The 20542-nt window shown below is 38.7% G+C and overlaps 1 protein-coding gene across 5 annotated transcripts in view; it reads left to right on the top strand.

The window, feature by feature from the left end:
- Nucleotides 1–20542, top strand: part of slc44a5b (solute carrier family 44 member 5b) — a 66020-nt gene that overhangs the window by 36933 nt on the left and 8545 nt on the right. For 3 of the 5 annotated variants that reach the window (XR_013933241.1, XM_080429789.1, XM_080429788.1), the window contains exons 4-16: nucleotides 2803–2887; nucleotides 3206–3290; nucleotides 3732–3860; nucleotides 6968–7028; nucleotides 7132–7255; nucleotides 8499–8531; nucleotides 11922–12005; nucleotides 13811–13923; nucleotides 15212–15343; nucleotides 16964–17063; nucleotides 17186–17278; nucleotides 17947–18034; nucleotides 19589–19851. Coding sequence is in view for 4 of the 5 variants with exons in the window: in XM_080429789.1 (XP_080285915.1) it covers nucleotides 2803–2887; nucleotides 3206–3290; nucleotides 3732–3860; nucleotides 6968–7028; nucleotides 7132–7255; nucleotides 8499–8531; nucleotides 11922–12005; nucleotides 13811–13923; nucleotides 15212–15343; nucleotides 16964–17063; nucleotides 17186–17278; nucleotides 17947–18034; nucleotides 19589–19851 (1390 nt within the window). In the remaining variant the exon portion in view is untranslated. The remainder of the gene's footprint in view (nucleotides 1–2802; nucleotides 2888–3205; nucleotides 3291–3731; nucleotides 3861–6967; nucleotides 7029–7131; nucleotides 7256–8498; nucleotides 8532–11921; nucleotides 12006–13810; nucleotides 13924–15211; nucleotides 15344–16963; nucleotides 17064–17185; nucleotides 17279–17946; nucleotides 18035–19588; nucleotides 19852–20542) is intronic. The other 2 variants (XM_080429791.1, XM_080429790.1) reach the window with 1 other exon arrangement.

Below are 20542 nucleotides of genomic sequence, written 5' to 3' on the forward strand. Positions count from 1 at the left end.
TACATCGGCTCTTTTGGGGATCCCACTCCCTGGCACAAAATGCTTTCAAACGGGGGATCTGCAGCTTAATAAGTATCAATTTGGGGTTCCATGACATGAACACGTTTGAGAACCACTGATATTGAAGCGATGTTCGGAAATTCGGATTATGTATGTAAAGCGCTGCTCAGCAGGAGAATCTTTTCAATTACTGGATCAAGTACAGATTTACAGAATTCCAACCTTCCCTGACTCATTGTCTGTACCATGAATCTCAGATATTCAGATATTCTAAATGGCTGCTACATGTAGGCTACTAGGGGATTTGGAATGACATAATTGTTGATTTATTAGTTAAGAACATATGACGAGTGTTGAGCAAGTATTCTTCCTTACTGCCCTTTTCACACAAATATACTTAATTACAGCCCAAATGATTTGATTGAACTCTTCAAAGTACCATCCCTTCACCATCCTATTGTCACGTCCCAGTCTGGGATGGGGATGAAACCTTTCCCCAATTACTTTAAAAGCACACACGGCCATAAAACAGATTTGACTTCTTATAGACACTGGCATGTCTGCATTTTAGCTGAAGAACTTTCCATTCTTTCACTGCTACCCATTCTCTTTTCTCATGCATAAGTTTTCTACTATCTCATCCAGACTGTGGTAGAGAGGACAAGTGTTGGCATTAAAGGCTGTTTTTATTTGCGGTGTACCAGGTTCAACACTATACTTCACAGAGTGTGCATGGTGGAAGGGTCCTTTATAGAGTCTTGTTCAGGCCAGGCAAACAAACGAACACAAAGGTTTGCTGAGTAAATTGAATTTGGGGATACATGGGGTGTGTTGACAGCACAGAGAATAAACTGAATTACATTACCAAAGCTTTAAATGGATTTTTGCACAAACATTTCCTCACAATAAATAGGTGTGTTTCCAAACTTAAATAAGTTGCTAGTCCTGGTGGTTGTGTGTGTGTGCGCAGGAACAATTGGCCTTTCTGACTCTTGTGTCACAAAACCTTTGATTATTTAAGCAAAACACGTACAGATCAAACCATGTTTAGATGTGATAACACACTTCTAGACACAAACTTCCAGACAGACTTGTTGTTACATTCATACTACATTTATACTTATCGTACGATGGTGTCGTGTGCCTAAAACAGCTGATCTCCAAGCTCGTTGTGAGTTGGTAGATCGGCTATTTTTGCCGCGCGACCCCATCCTGTGGCAGAGTATGAATTAACTTTTCCATGCCAAGGACCTCCCAAATATATTTAGCCCCACCTCAAACTATTTTGTTCCAGGGACCCCCAGAAGCAAAGATTTGAGTTAAAAATTAAAAATAAATCTAAAATGACACAGATGCGTTCCCGGTTATAATGGTGTAAGCAACACTGTAGCACCTGCACCTACTGTATGTTGGTGATGGCATTCATCATTTCATATTAACGTGGCAGGAAATTAACTAACTTGGCTGTTTATATCCTGTGGTTCTGTGTAGTTAAACACGTAGAGTACTGAGTCATTCATGCAAAAGAAATAATGCTCCGTTGTAACGCTTTGCAGTTCTCTGTTGTTTGTGATAACCCACTGCTACATGTTTTGAGTAGCAACCATAGAAGTGAATTGACAACTAAAGATTAAAATGTTAAAATAAACTGTTAAAATTGTGGGTGAATATTGTTCACAATCATTGGCAAGTTGCAACCATGTTAAATCAGTAACACAACCATAGCCGTGATATAATCATGATATACCACAGCCTCTCATGTATTATTACTCATTCAGTGCCATTGGACGTCTAAGACGTCCGTTGTATCATAAGCCCTGTGCCACTGGACGTCTAAGACGTCCAAAATTATTTAAAAAATAATAATAATAATAATAAAAAAATATATATTTGAAAAAAATGTTCAGAACCCAAGATATGATGATTTGAAAATGTTCTGCTCCATTCACTTCTTGTTTAACTTCTTACTGAAAAAGGCTGTATCTTGGCTCCTAAGCACTTTTTTTTACAATGAATTTTGGCTCTGGCACTCAGAGCCAAACTGCCAGAAATAAGTCAGGCACTGAATGATTTTTATTTATTTTTTTGCATTCCTAAGCCAATCATTTGATGACCGGCAGCGGTTCTGGTAGGAGACACAAAGAGTCTCCTTTGTGTCTCCTACCGGAACCGCTGCCTACCGGTCCGCTGGTCATCAAATTTAGGAATGCGACAAAAACAAAAAAATATCCATGAATTCAAGTCTCCATGGGGTGACTAATCGATAGGAAAAAAAGTCATTTTGGGGGTGAACTATCCTATCCCTTTAAGTATAATATTGGCATGCTGTATGGTATCATCATGTTATGTTATAGAGCACCAAAGTCTGACGTAATTCACGCATCCTACCTGGGTCACGTACCCCCCCCCCCCCCATTCTGAATTCCCATAGACGTGTTTAATATCGTGTCATATGAGAACTGTGTTCCAAAAAGAAACTAATGAGCACGGCGGTTTGACTCATATAGATATGAAGCATACGTTACCGCCGCCGAATTAATTAGCCAGAAACAGACTGTTATCAAATATGACTATCGTAAACGATACAGAGCCACCTCCCTGACAATAGCGCCGGAAACAATTTGTTTATTTTTGGACCACAATTCTTATATGAGACGATTCTATGATGACCCAATGTTATTCTCCATAGAGAAATTACTTCCGTGACCCAGGTGATGAATGAGTGACGTCAGGACTTTGGTACTCTATACTGTATGGTCCTTTGGACAAGAATGCATCATAAAATATATTTGACGTTTTCAGCTTGGATCCATGGTGACCCCAGGAAGGTGGTCTATCCAACAGACAGCCACGGACAGTTCTGTGGTCAGCAGGGTACCCCTAATGCGTGAGTTAAAAATACAAAAAGAACATCCCCTTTTTTATTATTTTATGTTGGAATAATTATATTCAGCATGTTTTGCGCAACCCTCCCATCTGTCCATTGTTATCTCTTGGCCCACAAAAGGCTAGTTTGAACAGATTGTAAAAGGCATGGCCCATGGTTAATTATGAGAGGCTTTACTGTGCTGTGCACGCTGTGTGTAAAGACTGGCTGGTAAAACATCACACTGTCATATTAATGAATAATCTCAATTTGTTGAATCCAGCAATTGCCATCTTCTAATACATCCACTTTGCTTTTCCCCTGCTCCGCCGTCTGCAGAAACAAAGCCATACTATTCTACTTCAACATATTGCAATGTGCCAATCCTGCAGTTCTAATTAACCTCCAGTGCCCTACAATCCAGGTAAGGACCCTCATTACACTCCTGTGTGATCCTGATCCTGTCCATGATTTACTCTGTGATAGATTGATAATGCAAAATTGATGGTTTCTCTTATTAAGAGGATTAGGGGTGCACAGTTAATCAAACTAATCTAATTTTATCATCAAATGTTAAAATAATAAAAAAAATAATAGATGAATAGATTAATAATCAATTTATTTGGAAAATTCAAACATTTCTAAAAATGTAAATGTAAAAAGAGTACGGTAAATTGCGTTGTGAGCACCATTGTGCGACAAGATATAAAAGGGATTAAGTGGTTAATCGAGTATAACATAAAACATTTAAAGAATATAAAAAGAGCTTCTCAATTATTCAGCTAATTGACATAGTTATCAATAGAATAATCGCTAAGAACATAATCGATAGTAGTAACCCTAGAGGATGTGTTGTCGTCCCCAGCTCTGTGTCTCCAAGTGCCCTGACAGATTTGCCACGTACCTGGACGTGCAATACAGCTCCAGGTACAACAAAAGCCACTGGGAATATTACAAGCAATTCTGCAAGCCGGGCTTCGACAATCCAAAAAAGGTAAAGGTGTTTCACTTTGTCTTACAATGCCCTGGAAAATGATGACGAGCAGTGTGTAGGTGGCTTTGAAATACTTAATTTTAAAGTAGACCATTGATTGGTTGCTTGCTACAGTAGCATGACTGTTAGTAATTTATTGTCTCCGCCAGGCCGGACGTCTGTGTGTGCGTGTCTGTCACATTATCTCTATAGTCATTTGATCAAGATGTATCTGTTCCATTTTTCATATTCCATCCTGATTGGCTCAGATTGTGGTCAGGTTGACAAGTGGCACTGCCTGGAGTTCAAAATTCAATTTCTCCTCTGAGCAAGCAGGCATGCTCTATTAGCTCTGTGGTAGAAATGTTGGCACTCAAGCGGGGGGGGGGGGGGGGGGGCACCCAGGTTCCAATCCCGGGTAGGACATGCCAGTCATGGATTGCAGCTTTGTGAAGTGAGATTTCTCCAATTTAGCACAGTAAAATGTTACCATCCTATGTTTACCATTGAGGGAATATGACTTTCTCACATGGTTTGAAAAGAAAAAAGCGTTTGAGAACCATTTGAGAAAGTGGGATAGTGTGTGGGAACCTAACAAGATGGTTGCACTGCTGATGCTTAGTCATTGATCAATCCACCCACGCTCATATCCGCTCAGGACCCTGTATAGAACGCTGAGCTGAGTGTTAAAGCTGCAATCATGTTAATGAATACAAATTTATTTGAACCAATCTGTATGGTAGAGCACTATTGTTTCCCAAACAATAGGTCGAGATCCATTTTTGGGTCGCCGACCCATTTCTGTGGGTAGGAGTCAATTCTTTCGTTAAATCTTTTTTTTATTATTACTTCAAAAGATTTTCATAAAAAATCACAATTTCTGTGAAAGAATTACATTTCAAGAGAATGTAATACATTTTTAAAAAATCAAAGAAATTCCATTAATTCAAAATTATATAAAAGTGGTGAAAATAGCCGATCTACAAGCTCACAACGTTGTGAGCTTGTAGATCGGCTATTTTCACTAGTTTGGGGTCTCAAGCTAAAACGTTTGGGAGCCACAATATAATTTAGCACAACTGCCGTGGATGGAGCTGGTCTCCCTATTCTTCCATTGAGAACTTTAGACTCTGGTATTTATTGGGTAGTAAATATTGCCTGAATGTGTAATATTTCCTCTGGCCAAGCAGTGATGACTATTTTGGAAGAGCAGTGGAAATTTGGTCTGTTATGCGGTAGACCACCTGGGTTCAAATCCCAGGAAGGACATACAAGTTACGGATTGCAGCTTTAACTACTTTCAACCTGGCTTCCTTATTTTGGGCATATCGTTATAGGTGAAAATGTTGACAAATTTCCCTAAATTTACAAAAATAGCAGATCTACAACTGTATATAGGGCATTAGGCCTGACCTCGACTAAGTCGACTAGTCGACTGGTTAGTCGCGGGGGGTCCGAGTCGACTGCGTGTCTCTTAGTCGACTCTAGTCGGATTTTTTTTTTTTTTTTTTTTTTAATGGCCAAAAATGTTTTAAAATGTTTTTTGGCCAAGTCTACACCTGCAACCACACGTAACTTCCACTTCATTCTTCTTATTCCAAGTCTTTGTATTGGTATTGTTTGTGTTGGAGCGCCTCAGTGCGGCTGCAGAGTTCATGTGCAACCTCTTCCAGAGAGAGATAGAGACACTAGAAACTCTGCTGGAGACACAAAACAAACTGTGTAGACTTGGCCCTTTTTTTATTTTTATTATTAGTCGACTGCCAGTCGACTATTGGCAATTAGTCGCCAATTAGATTCGACTAAACAAATCCTTAGTCGGGGACAGGCCTATAGGGCATACATGGATGGTTAACGTCAGACAATTCAGACGTTCAGTGTCTGCTTTGTAGTTCAGTCTTAGAGAGTTTAGCTCGTGACTGATTCAGCGTGAATTAGCTCAGTGTTGTCCTGTGTTGTCCTGTTGCAGTGTCCTCAGGATGCAGTGCTGCAGGGACTGAACCTGTTGTCTTCTGGTTACAGCACCGTTTGTCTCACCACCAGCAGCACTTTCACTGACCTGTTGGTTGCATCATATTAAAACCATTACAATATAATGCATGGGCGACCGGGCCTTCTACTCTACTGCCCCACGCCTGCTGATGCTTTTAAAAATTGACCTTTTTCTTTTTTTCTATGCCCTGATTTTACCTAGTTTTTAATTTGACCCTTTAGCCTAGTAGAGTCCCATGTAATTGTTTGGTTGCCTTTGCTGTTTTATGCCATGTTTTTAACTCTGTAGCACTTTGAGGTTTGCAAAAATGTAAAGTGCGTTATAAATAAAATGTATTATTATTATTTCTTCGCACTGATATGAAGGACATTTTCAAAGTATAGGCCTTGTTTCTTTTGTTCTTGTTGTTGCTTGGGGGAGTGTTAAGCAGCATGCTCCTAAAGTGAAGGCATGCGGCAATGCATCCATTAGGATATGCTGTATGCAATAACTTTACACTGGTCTAAGGGACAAGCCGTCTAGAAGATGTGTCCATGTGTCATCCGTCTGTCTGTCGTTCCATCCTCCTTATCTGGGCAAGACTGACATCATCATCAGTATGTCAAAATCCACAGGGAAGCCAGGCCGTTAGGGCCTGTCTTGTTATTCCTAGGAGAGCAGGGAAAACGTATGAATAATGAATTCCTTGTGTTCAGAGTGATCCAGACACATTTCCTGTTCAGTTTGTTTTTAGTGGCAGACAAACACATTGGAAAGTTACATTTCAGCAAACCCCCCATACTGTATGTTGAATATCGATGTTTCTGATCCAAAAAATGAATGAAAATAGGTAGCAGAGGTAATAGATTGTGTCCATACTAGACATAATCTCAATCAACTACTGTAACAAATACAGAACATGATATTGTAACAATGGGAGCAGTAGATTGGATCACTAGTGAAATGGTTGTGGTTGGTCTTTTGCGTTTTAGCACAGAAGGTCTAACCACATTAACCCTGGGATCCCTATTTTGGGCAAATCATTACTGTATAGGCAAAACGTTAAACGTTTTTCAAAAGTTGTCAAAAATAGCAGATCTACAAGCCCACGACGTGTTGCTCACAACAATTCTTTGGCTTCTTTTTTCTCATTTAGTCAATTCACCAAGTCTTACGAGATGAGGACTGCCCATCCATGATTGTGCCAAGCAGACCTTGTAAGTACCACCATCTGAATGGTGGTCCACACCTGGCACTTCATTGTTCAGCTGACAACCCATGGCACTAATTAACCAGAATAAACCTTGTGGTGTGTTTCAGTCCTCCAGAGGTGCTTCCCCGATTTCATCACCAGAAATGGAACTTTAACCGTGGCCAATAAGACCAACTTCAAAGATGGTAGTGGTAACACCAGGAGTGTGGTTGATCTCAGAGATGCGGCAAAGTAAGTCATGCTCTCCTCCACCGTGAATCTACACAGTGACATCTAGAGTGTTCATTTAATCTAATTTGATAGCCTGTATTGCCAAATGAACACAGTTCACTGATACAGTATATCCCACTTATGTGGCAGATGAGAGTTACTTACGTTAGTGGGATGCTCATCCCAAAACTGTTATATTGTCAATAGGCCTACTACGTATGCACCCAGAGAGAACTGGACAGCTACTTCAGGGTAGGACGAATGGGCAATTTCACCCTTGCCCAGTAATGTGTGGTTCAAGCACATTAAAAAGCATGTTTGTTGCATGACTATACAGCTTACAGTATCAGCAAGCTTAGTATTGTAGTAAAGCCGTAAAGGGGCTTAAATGCTCCTCCATTAGCTTGCTAAACAGTGATGTCAACATGTTGATAGCAAATCTTTCTGTACACCTCTGTATACTGCCCACCTGTGGTGTCTCTACAAGCAAGGCAGCATCAGACGACTCACAGTGGCTTAAAATGACTATGCGGCTGCTACTGAGAGCTCCAAGAAGCTCCAGTGCAAGCCAGATGCTTGTTAGTGTTGGGGTACCCACCTGCTCTGCTGTGCTACGCAATCTCATGTATAGATTTATGTGTAGGGTATCTGAGTCAGTAAATGACATCATTGCTGTCATAACTAACCCTATACGTCAGAGGTCTTCAACAGGGGGTCCGCGACCCCTAGGGGGTCCGTGGAGGTACTGCAGGGGGTCCGCGAAATTGTTTGATTAAAAAAAAAAGTTTTTTGTTAATTTCTTTTTCAAAAATGTCAATATGTCTTTAAACATAACATGACATATTTGAATAGCTTAGTATTGAATGGGAAAAGGTTGAAGACCCCTGCTATACGTAGTTCTGTCAGGTTCTCCTCTAGACTGTGGAACCATTGGCGCAATTGTCTGTATGTTTGAAACTGAACAGGGTGGAAGTCTTTTTATTGTATTTCTTTTTCTGTTATTTTAATTTTTATTGTATGGTGTTTTTATTGTGATATGGATCTCCCTTGGGTCTGAAATAAAGATTGAATTGAGTTGAATTGATATACTGTAGGAAATTGAGAGAAAAAGATCAGACTGGACTCACTGGAGACCTGATGTATTTGACCGCTTAGCTGTCATTATGAGCACCCACAGTTCCATGTTTGCACTGATCTAATTCACTTTGACTTCTGACCCCAGGAAACATAACTTACTGTATTCAATGCCCTTTTTTCTTTGTAGCCAAGTAACCGCCATGCAGCAAGGAGTGGAAAGGTCTCATGAATTATTGTTTCAACCTTTAACCTAACGTAGCCCCTGAGAGCTTTGTGCAGACTAACCTTCCTACCCCGTGCTGTTCATCAGAAGATATCTGCTCCTTACTTCTCTCCAACTTAACTGTGGAAAGAACAGAGGACAGATTATCTCACAATGCTTTCTGTCGGTTGTCTTTGTGGTGTGGATGGAACTAGTTCCCAATATTATTGTTAGACGATTGAGTTAGTGTAAACTAAACTAGTTGGTGCAAACTGAGGGATATGGCACCCCCTGGCTGTTATTAGCTCTGTGTCTTTAGCCTGTTTGGCATTTTACCTTTAAAGATGATTTCCACCCAGCTCTGGTGATGCGAAACATTGCAGCTTATCAAACATACTAGCGGCCATTGTTTGTGTGTTGTCAGCTCAGCTTAACTTGTTGCTTTCTCCTGATATATACTTACTAGTGGTGGAAGAAGTACTCACATTTTCTACTTGAGTAAAAGTATCAAAAACTGCAGATCTACAAGCTTAGATAGATTGGCTATTTTCAAATAGCCAAAGTATATAGGGCTGAAGTGGTTAGTGTATGTGTTGTAATAATAATCTAAATCTACGAAGTAACTAGTAATTAATATTTTCAAATAATTGTAGTGGAGTAAAAGTACAGTATTTGCTGTTTTGAAAGTTTTGAAAATGGGTAAAGTAAAAATACATCAAAATGATACCTAAGTACAGTACTTGAGTAAATGTACTTAGTTACTTTCCACCACTGATACTTACTGTATGTAGACTTTGACTATGGCAGATGCGAACAAGAGATCAGCTCCAACATCTTCAAATGGAGTACATACTAAGTTCAACAAGCATAGTTCTGCACTTTTGTGCTCCCCGGCAAAGACATTCTATTATTAACTGACTCCATGGTCCACATGATGGACAGGCAGACAGCCTCTTTACAAATGTTTAGCATCGCTTTGTGGCTCAACTGATAAATATAACAATAACAGTAGCATATAACAGTATACACACACACACACACACACACACACACACACACACACTCACACACACAAAATGATATATATATATATATATACAAAAAGTAACCTTCAAAAGAAGGCACCGCACACTCCTCAAATGCAGGATGACTTGCTCTATTGATGCAGTGATATGCACAGCACGTTTTGCTTGATGCTTCCTCAGGTGCTATGAGTTGTGCACGAGTGTTCTATTATATATTATACATTATATTATATATATATATATATATATATATATATATAGCTGTATTATTATTATTATTATTATTATCATTATTATTATTATAGTTAGGATATGAATTAAGCTCTGATCTCTCTGACTTTCAGGCAGTTTTAACCAGGTCATCATTTATCATAAATTATAATGCTTACCCTCAAGAGAGATTTGTTCTTCACATGGGAATGTTGGCCTGTCCTCAGTCCACCTTGTTTTGTCTGTACTTGTCCGAGTCATCACAGGACAGTGTGTCTGGGATGTTGGCACACTGTGACATCTATTCTGCAGTACTAGTGTACTAGTGTCCTGATATTACCAGTAGGCTTGCTATTTGCGCTGATAGTGTTTTCCAAGCCCGTCTCCTTTCAAGGTTTGTTGGAGATTTTCCTTCCTGTCCTCTGTGGATTAAGTTAACAAGGAACCAAATGATTTCATTTGATTACATTATTTTATTGCAGCACTGCAGGATAATACAGAAAGGTTTCCACCTTCATAAAACCTGAATTATCTGACCCTTACAGTATCATGCGGTATAAGTTGTCTTTTCTGGGCGTAGTCTAAGATGCTAGTGGCCAATAAGGTTACATAGGTGTCTAATTATTTCTGAAATAGGCCTAGAACAGAGACGGAACACATATTTTTCTTTGTATCAAAGTGGGACTACAATTATCTGTCTCCAAATAAGAGACATAATGAGGAATAATGATCTCCATGTCCTTGTATTGGACCTGCACAATATGATTACACAAGCAGTTCTATCATATATATCTCTGTTTTATTTATTTATAGCAATACAGTTATTATGATAAACACAGCATTCTTCCACATTTTGTCACAAGCATATCGGGACCTTTTAGGCATTTCTTCCTGAATGCCAAGTACTTCAACATGTCTGCCAAGGACAGATTATCCTCTCCAACAAACGCTTCAACAACAAATCAGTTCTCTTCCTCTTAGTCTGTGGGAGACCGGTGAACGTCCACATTTAAAATGATATGAGCACTGCAGTGCCGTATACTTACAAACGGATGGAGGGGATTTAAACATCCATGATATTGTTATGAAATGGATGAATAATGTGGCCTTTAAATTGAACTGAGATAAGTTTCCCTACAGTATATATAAACAGTATTGAACACAGCCATGGAGTCTTTGGTCCAGCACTATGCGAAGGTTGAGCTGCTACAGCTTTTGAGCCTTAACCACACGAACCCTAGCATCCATATGCTGGGGCTTGTCATAATAGGTGAATATTGGGCGAAAATAACAAATCTACAAGTGTGAGCTTGTAGATTGGCTATTTTTGGCAAAGAGATTTTTGGTGTAGAGCGAGAAAAAAAAGGAGGGGACCAAGTACAGACCCCTGGCGGACCCCGATCAACAAAGCATATACTGTAGTACAGGGGTTGTATATAGTACAGGGGTTAAGTGGCTAAAATGTCTAGCCAAAAATGCCAATACATTGGTTCAGCTATATTCGCTTTTGTTTGTAAATTGACTAAAGTTCAGGCACCAAAAAAGAAGGAAAGCTTATCTGATGATATGAATGTATCCTCTTAAGAGTAGCTAAACCAAAGGTGTTGGGGTTTTTATGACATTGAAAATTGTGCTGTTTCATGCCAGATGAATAGAAATAGATTAACTCTGGAGATAACATCAGTATTCATTTGCATGTGTCTTTGCAGTAAACGCTCCTCATAACGTGTAGTAAGTCACATATTGCAATTTAATTTAGAGCCATAGTGGGCTACCATACAGTAGCAGCTATTGCTTTCTAGTGCTTCAGGAACACTAATGCTATAGTGGCTCATTAATGAGAGAGTTCTGCTCACAACATGTAGATCTGTTGTTTGAACAGAAACCCATTACCTCATAACCCGCGCCAAGGGCTACGTTCTCTAATGCATTTTAAGAGCAATCTCATCTTTGTTTCATTGTAAATGAAGTGAGCAAAGATACTGTATACTGTAATATCTAGCTCTAAAGATGCATTAGGGAATCCTTAGCAGCATCCATTGTGTGCTTAACTTAACTGTAGATTTAATATCAACAACCACAACATTGGTTAAATGTCAGACCACATTGTTCTCATGATATTGCTTTTGTCTCTGCACGTCTCTCTCCTTCTCTTGCTGATATTCTGTAACAGTGGCATCGCCAGTTTGCTGGATGCCAAAGAAGTCGGCATGAAGATTTTTGAAGATTATGCCAGTTCCTGGTACTGGATCCTGATGTAAGTTTGTGTGTATGTTTTTATTTACCAAATGCCACCTTTTGTCTACTTTTTATGGGGGGACAGCCAAACCAATGCAAGAACTGAAAGACATTATTAAAGGACGTGTGGTTAAAATATACACACTATAGTGGTTAACAGTTTTAAGTTTGGCTTCTCATTTTGACTCCCGTGTTTGTTTATGTGTAGGGGGGCGAGCTAATAGAGCTAATCGAGCTAATAGATTTCAGACAGATAACTCACGAATAGATTGAAAACATTTATTTATCAAATGTAAAGTCTGAATATTATTTGATCTTGGCATTTTGGCTCTGCTATTACTCCCTGATTAGCACATGAAATGACAACCATTTAAGAGCGGGTAGATATATATATATATATAACAATCCCCCCAGGGGAAAACAGAAAGCAGAGCCCACTGGTGGTGCTGGGATGGCAGTGGGAGCAAACTAGCGCATACAACTACAATTTTCCCGCATCGATTCATTGATGTATATAAATAAATAAATAAAAATCCTGCTTCACGATTATTCAATTAATCAAAAAAGTATTCTATACAATAACCATTAAGAAAATAAGTGATAGCCCTTTTCACGTGCCATGCTATGATATATACAGTATGGTCCCTTCCTTCTATTTAATTCCTCGGCCACCATGATAGATAGAAAACTTTATTTTCGTGTCCTGCACACAAAGTGCCCTAACCCCATGGGTTTATAAGACACCATTTTACGCTTACAGCGTGTTTACAGTATATTCACGTAATACATTCAATTTCATCTCAGAATTATACAGAGTGTTCTGTCTTCTCTTAGCCTGACACTCAGCCTGAATTTTCATTTCGTTTCACTCCATTATTCAGTCTGAAAGCCCTCTCAATGCAGCCGATTTCTGAGATGGGGGCGTGGCCAAAGTGGGACTCCACTATGAACCAACGCGATTGGTTCATACTGGATTACCCCGATCCCGATTCGTCGTACAGATTTTCAACCGAGAAACACCCGCCTTCGACAGCGTCACCAGACCCTGAATGCGAGGCAAACGATTCAGGGGGTGGAGCCAGGCTAGTCTTCTCTCCCAAGCTTGACAGATAAAATCTGCCACAACAAAAGCTCCTTTAACAAAACATAATCTCAAGTTTTTCATAATCCTCTAACTCAAGGAAATCACCACAAATAGAAGACTTACTAACAAATACCTCTCCTATATCATAATATTTAGGGCAATAAAACAAAAAGTGAACCTCCTTTTCAATTTCACCAAGTTCACAAAACAAACCGTATCTCTCTTCCCCTGGAACCGTGTATTTGAATGTGTGCACTACAGTATAATTATGCCGTTTCATGACCTTTACATTTTACATAGTAGATGAGTTAAAGATTAAACTGACTTTCTGCCACCCATAAAGTCAGTATTAGGAAATTAGGATATATAATCCTAATTTGCCATTCCCATTGCTGTCCTATTGTGTATGTGCTGTAAATGCCAAGATTATAATGAACTAATAAGCTCTCCTGGTTACCACAAGAGTTGATATGGCAACCAATATACAGTAGCATCACCACATCATCATTATTATTTTAATTATAAACAATTTAAATAACCACACTAGAATGTCTTTAACTAACCAATCTGCTTGACTGAAATGACCCTTTGTATAAGGATATGGCCCTGTGCAGAATCTTTTTTCACACATTTATTTTCTCAAACTCAAAGGAAAATATGTTTGTCTTTTTTGTACGTTTTAAAACAAATGACATGAATTCCCTTTCTGTGTGGTGTCTATACGCTGTGTGTGGTTTCAGTGGTCTGGTGATAACCATGGTGGTCAGTCTGCTTTTCATTCTTCTGCTGCGGTTCACTGCTGGCGTTCTCCTCTGGCTCATTATCTTTGGGGTTGTCACTGCTGTGGGCTATGGTGAGTATGCTGTACTGCAGTGGTTCCCAAACTGTGTGTGTGTGTGTGTGTGTGTGTGTGTGTGTGTGTGTGTGTGAACCACACATTATTATAATATCGTTGCTTTCCATATTCTAACCTTTTGTGTTTTATTCGTAAATTAATGTCCTACTTGATCATACTACAACGTTACACAGAAGTGTCATAAGTGGCAGATCTACAAGCTCGAATCGAGCTTGTAGATCTGCTACTTTTGCTGTTTTTGAATTTGAATCCTGAAAAGTAACAATTTTGGACATAAATATAATGATATTAAATTGTATTGTAGATCAGGTGTGCCTTGAGATTTTGACTTGCCCATTGGTGTGCCTTGGGCACAAAGGGTTTGAAAACCACTGCTGTGTTGTACTGTATAGCAGTGGTTCTCAAACTGTGGGTCGGGACCCCCAGGGTGACAATGTAAGGACTTTTTAAGACCTTTTTAATACCTCTAAAATAAAATGACATAAAGAAATAAGACCATTACTGCGTCAAAAGTAATCAACAAACTATGCTATAAGAAATTCTAATTGTCCAATATTACCTAAAGAGGTGCAAAACTTGTGAAAATAGCCGATCTATCTATCATGCATTGTGAGGCGTTGTGAGCATGTAGATCAGCTATTTTCACAATATTTATTTAGGAGTTGAGGCATTACAAAATGTAATGCCTCAACTCCTACAATGCTTAGCCCATTCAATCCGGGAAAGCATCTGTGTCATTTTAGGTTTATTTGGCTATTCCAAAATAGCAGATATACAAGCTCATGAGCTTGTAGATCTGCTATTTTTGAAAAATCGTGATTTTTTTTTTGCACATGTTTGAATATATATATATTTTTAAAGTGAGCATTTGTAAATCAAATCCTTGCTTCCAGGGGTGGTCCTTGACATGAAAAAAGTTTGAGAACCACTGATAGCAACATACGTTTTTCAAAAAAACTGTTTGGATTTAGAAGACATTTGTAGAATCCCCAGAAGCAAATATTTGAGTTGCAAATGTTTGCTTTAAAAAAATATATGTATTCAAAAGATTTGCACACATTTTCACGACTTAAAAAAAAAGAATAGCCAAAGAATTCTAAAAATGACACAGACGCGTACCCGGTCTCATCCATGCAGGGCATGCTTGGCACATACAATAACCTCAAAAACAGTTTATATACAAATAGAGATACAAACCGAGATTGTGGGACAATCCTGAAAGTGCATGTTGACACAGACATTGTCTCTCTCTCTCTATCTGATCCTGTCTCTGTCTTGTTCTCAGGTATCTGGCACTGTTACTGGGAGTTCAGTACACTCAGAGGGAAGCCAGATGCTGATGTCACCATTTCTGATATTGGTTTCCAAACGGACTTCAGGGTTTACCTCCAGCTTAGTCAGACCTGGCTGGTGTTCAGTAAGGATCTGTTCATCACTATGCTTTCCCCCTACTTGTTCCTCTGTTTAAGAGAAGGTTTCTGATGTAGATAAGAGGCAGGCTCCTGGTTTGAGTTGTATTTATTAGCACATAAAAAAAGAGTTATCACTAAAGTACTAAGTAATCACTAAAATATAAACATTTATACATAATGTTTACCACTAGTACTGTCAAGACATATGCACATACATACATATCAAATCATTTGCATAAAGAAATGTTCGATGCGGGACACTTTCGTACGATGGAGTATAAATCAGGCATTAGGAATCACCAGAATCCCTGATGGTTTCTTGTCCCAGATTTAATGTGGAGGTAATATTGTATTCTGCAGACTTGTGGCCGTAAATTGCAAATCCCACTCACAGCCATGGAATCGCTCTCCTGCGAAATTAGTTTACTTTGTCGATTGTTTTATGGATGGTTGCTACATGCATGCACAGTCTACCATAGGGGCTATGGAAAATCCACTGTATTTGTTCAATTAAAATCAGACACCTGATAATAATGAAGCTGTGTATGTTTATCGAGTATTTCACAACGGAACTCAGCACGTCAGAATCAAGATTCACAGACTGTAACTATCCATTTTAGAAGAATTTTGGCCACAGATTATACTTGACTCTTTGTCTGGAGAATGTGTTATATTTTCAGATAACCACACACATTTTATGTAGCGACCTTAATTAATACACATAATAAATATTGTACTGTATTATTGGTTATTTAACATTAGCTACAAGCTGTCCTTAAAAACGACATGGATTTCAATATAACGTTGAACCTTTTCACTGTTGATGTACTTATGTGTGTGTAAAAGATGTGATGCTGAATGACTCAGCTGGTACTTGTTTCTGGGTCATTACTACGGCTTCTCCCAGTTTCTGGGTAACTTTCTGGGGTATTACAAGGTGACGTAGATAGTGCCAACACAAAGTTTCTATTTAAAGAGTGCATTTGCTCCAAAATGTGAATATATTTGAATTGTTAGTAAGCAGCAATGGTCTAAGCAGGATAGTCATCTCAGAGCTGTGCAGTTATCGAACAATAATGCACTCTGCAGAGGCAAATCCTCTGACCTGATTTAGCTTCTGCATCATGCATTATTTTCTCGATAACTGCATGACTCGTCATTGATTATCCCATAATTGTTTTTGACATAGGCCAAGCCTAACGTAAACACTATTGTTTTATACAATTACAGTCTTACTTTTCAATCCTCCCCTAACACTTATCCCTGGCCTTGGCTATTATAATGCTTTTCTCAGTAATTGTGTACTTATGGCTTCTGTTTTATATCCGTACTGTTTTATGTTTTAATAATAGTTTGTTACTCCAAGATGGAAAATGCAATATATGTATATATTTTTTTTTTCTTTCTTTTTTTAAATGTATGTATATGTGTGTGTGTGTGTGTGTGTGTGTGTGTGTGTGTGTGTATATATATATATATATATATATATATATATATATATATATATATATATATATATATATATATAAATATTTATTAATTAATTAGGTATTCTGTGAGATTGTTTAGGGCCAATGCTGCTGTATCTTTTCCCCCGATATCAACATTTTTGCTTTTTATTGCAGTGATCTCCCTATCGGTGATTGAGGTGATCATCGTGATTATGCTAATTTTCTTGAGGAGCAGGGTTCGCATCGCAATCGCATTACTGAAGGAGGGTAGCAGGTGAGTTTGGAGATCTAGGTTCTCATACTTAGGAATGTAGCTTCACTGAATCCCTTGTTTTTTTTATGTGCTCTGTTTTTTGGACAGAAAATAAACTCTGTTTTCTCATCTCTGTTTTTAAGGGCCATCGGTTACATCATGTCTACGCTCTTCTACCCGATCATCACCTTTATCCTGCTGTCAATCTGCATCTCCTACTGGGCAGTAACAGCTGTGTATCCTTCTAACTCAGTGGTTTTCAACCCTTTTCATATCAAGGTCCATCGTTTATTCGGCGTTTGAGCCACGGACCACCATTTGATGAGATTTAGCCTCTCAGACTTGTTGTCGTTGGATACGATTTTGCACACAATTCCATGCTGTATTGATGTTGGTACCATAGGAGAGATAACAGACCAGCATTTATCAAAATAGCAATTCTTTAATTAAGTAATCCAGATGTTTAACTATAATTTAACACTTGAGAGCGTAAAATTAAACTTACGGGTCCATTTGGTTTCATTTTACGCTTTGGTTTCATTTTACGCTCTCAAGAGTTCAATGATCTATAAGGGTCCATTTGGTTACCAATTCTCCATCATTTAGCTGGGGACCACCTGGAAACCCCCTCAAGCCCGGACCACTGGTTGACTGGTTCTCATCAGATAATTCAACAGAAATGGCAATTACTGTGGTATTTAAAATAATACAACTGAATCTCCTCTCTTACAACAAGGGACACCCTGGAAACCGCTCTACCTGGAAAAAAGAAGAAGCTCTACCTCCTGAGGCACTGCCGCCCCATTTGTTAAAAATGTCTCTCAATATTGCTTGTAATAAACAACTGTGGTGAATCATCACCAATTATTTCCCACTATGTTGCCCTTAACTGATTGACCTCCAGCTTCTTGGCATCATCTGGGCAGGCAGTCTACAAGGTCATGTCAACGCAGCCTAAATGCATATATGCCAACCTCACATGTGATCCTGAGGTTAGCTTCTACTCTGGTGAATTATTCCCTGATGGTGTGATTTGCTGATATTCTTTGAAATAACCCTCATGTTCTTTATGGATATTTATAGAAAAACCCTCTTGTGTCATCTCATGGCTACTTCTGGTCCATTTAATATCCTATACAGATGTTCTCATCGCCCCAAAGCGTTAGTCAATCAATGCAAAAATCAATAACGTTTAAGAAAAAGGGCAGGCGGGTCCTTAATGAGGACTAGCATTTGAATCAGACTTGGCAGGAGCAATATATTTACCATTAGCATTGAAATATTCTCTAAATCAACTGAAAACTTTTCAGCTCGTGTGCACTCCTTAAGAATTTTAAAGTGTGACCTTCTAAATTCTAAAAGGTGTCATGGCCTTCTGAAGAAAGCTAATAGGAAATGCTGAAATCCTTAGTCCATTAGTCCGTTGTCAATTGACTATTACTCACAGTAGGCTATGCTTGACATTCCTGCCAACCATTTTTCAAAGCATACCGTGGTTTCTTACATTTTTGAGGAAGACTTTGGATTACATTAATTTTATTATGATATGAAAATCAATTTGCAGAGATTAATGCGTTTTAGTTTTTTGCCAACATTGATTCATTTATTCTGATAATTACGTTTGAATGACTTTGTAGAAAATTTCAGCAAACGTATAATCTAAGAATAAAGTTATTATTATAGGGAAATGATCTATTTTTATGTACAACCTACAGTATGGCAGAAGCTATAGACAATGACATAATGGTATCTTCCTTTCAAGTAGTTAAAATGGCAGTAGAATAAAATGAATTAGCCAAAAAGTCAGGCACAGCAGTATTTCCCATTCAGCTACAGTAGTTGTTTGGCACATTATTTTACAACTCGAATCCTAGTATCCCTATTCTGGGGTCAAACATTTAGTAAAAAATTGCAGATCTACAAGCTTGCAACGCGTTGCAACGAGCTTGTACAGTAGATCAGCTATTTTCGGCAAAGATATTTGTGTTGAGGGGGAAAAGGAGGGGGGCCTAGTATAGACCCCTGCGGGACTCCAGTCAACAAAGTATAGCTTTTAACCCATTAAGATCTGGAACGCATCTGTGTCATTTTTGGATTTGAGCTAAAAAGCATTATTTTACACTTTGGCTATTCAAAAATAGCAGATATACAAGCTCATAGCGCGGCATCGAGTGCTGCGCTATGAGCTTGTAGATCTGCTATTTTTGAGAAAGCAAGAAAATGTGTGCAAATTAATATATATATATTGTTTTAAAGCGAACATTTTTAACTCAAATCTTTGCTTCTGGGGGTCCCTGGAGCAAAATATTTTGAGATGGGGTTCCGTGGCCAAATACATATAATTTTGGGGGTCCTTGGCAGTTGAAGTTTGAGCACCACTGATATAGAAACATATTTTTTTTCAGAATACTGTTAGGATTTAGAAGACATTTGTAGAATCGGCTTCACAGGTCTTAATGACCACGTAAATGGCACGGCTCAAACACATTATCACTAACACCGTTGCTAACTCTACTCAACGATGTCCAATTCATGCTGTTCCACAGACCTTCAGTCAGTCCAACGTCACCAAAGTGTGCCCGGGTTCTCAGTGCACGTTTGCCTTCTATGGCGGAGAGAGTCTCTACCACCGCTACATCTTTGTGCTCCAGCTGTGTAACCTGCTGGTGTTCCTGTGGTTGGTCAACTTCTGCATTGCCCTGGGCCAGTGCACCTTGGCAGGGGCTTTTGCCTCCTACTACTGGGCCCTGAAGAAGCCCAACGACATCCCCTCCTGCCCCCTCTTCTCCTCCTTCAGTAGAGCCATACGGTATGTACTGTACAGTAGCTGCATGGGCGGAGACATGCAGTAAGTAGTGTTGGTTCTGCTTGCAGTGGTGGAAAAAGTACTCACATCTTTTACTTAAGTAAAAGCATCAATACAGCAATGTAGAAATACTCTGTTACAAGTGAAAGCCCCGGAATTAAAAATGTACTTGAGTGAAAGTACAAAAGTATTGGTTCCAAAATGTACTTAAAGTACCAAAAGCAAAAGTAGTCCACTCATTATGCAAAAATTGCTTTTCAAATTTTTCAAGTTTTCAAATATAAAATGTAGAAAATCTTTTGAAAATAGCAGATCTACAAGCTGTAGATCGTCTTTTTTCAAATGGCCGAAATGTATATAGGGCTGAAGTGGTTAATGTATGTTTTGTAATAATAATCAAAATCTACAAAGTAACTACCGGTAGTAATTAAAGATGTCAAATAATTGTATTGGAGTAAAAGTATAACATTTGCCTCTGAGGTATAGTGGAGTAGAAGTAAAAGTATTGACAATTGGAAATACTCCAGTAAAGTACCCCAAAATTGTACTTAAGTACAGTACTTGAGTAAATGTACTTAGTTACTTTCCACCGCTGATAGATGGAGACATACAGTAAGTAGTATTGGTTCTACTGGAGTGTTGGAATGCAGTTCTTTATCTGCCTCACATGGACTAATACAATGCTGTTATTCTA

This window comes from Gymnoscopelus braueri, assembly GCF_963280865.1.
Source record: "Gymnoscopelus braueri genome assembly, chromosome: 6".
Taxonomy (NCBI): domain Eukaryota; kingdom Metazoa; phylum Chordata; class Actinopteri; order Myctophiformes; family Myctophidae; genus Gymnoscopelus; species Gymnoscopelus braueri.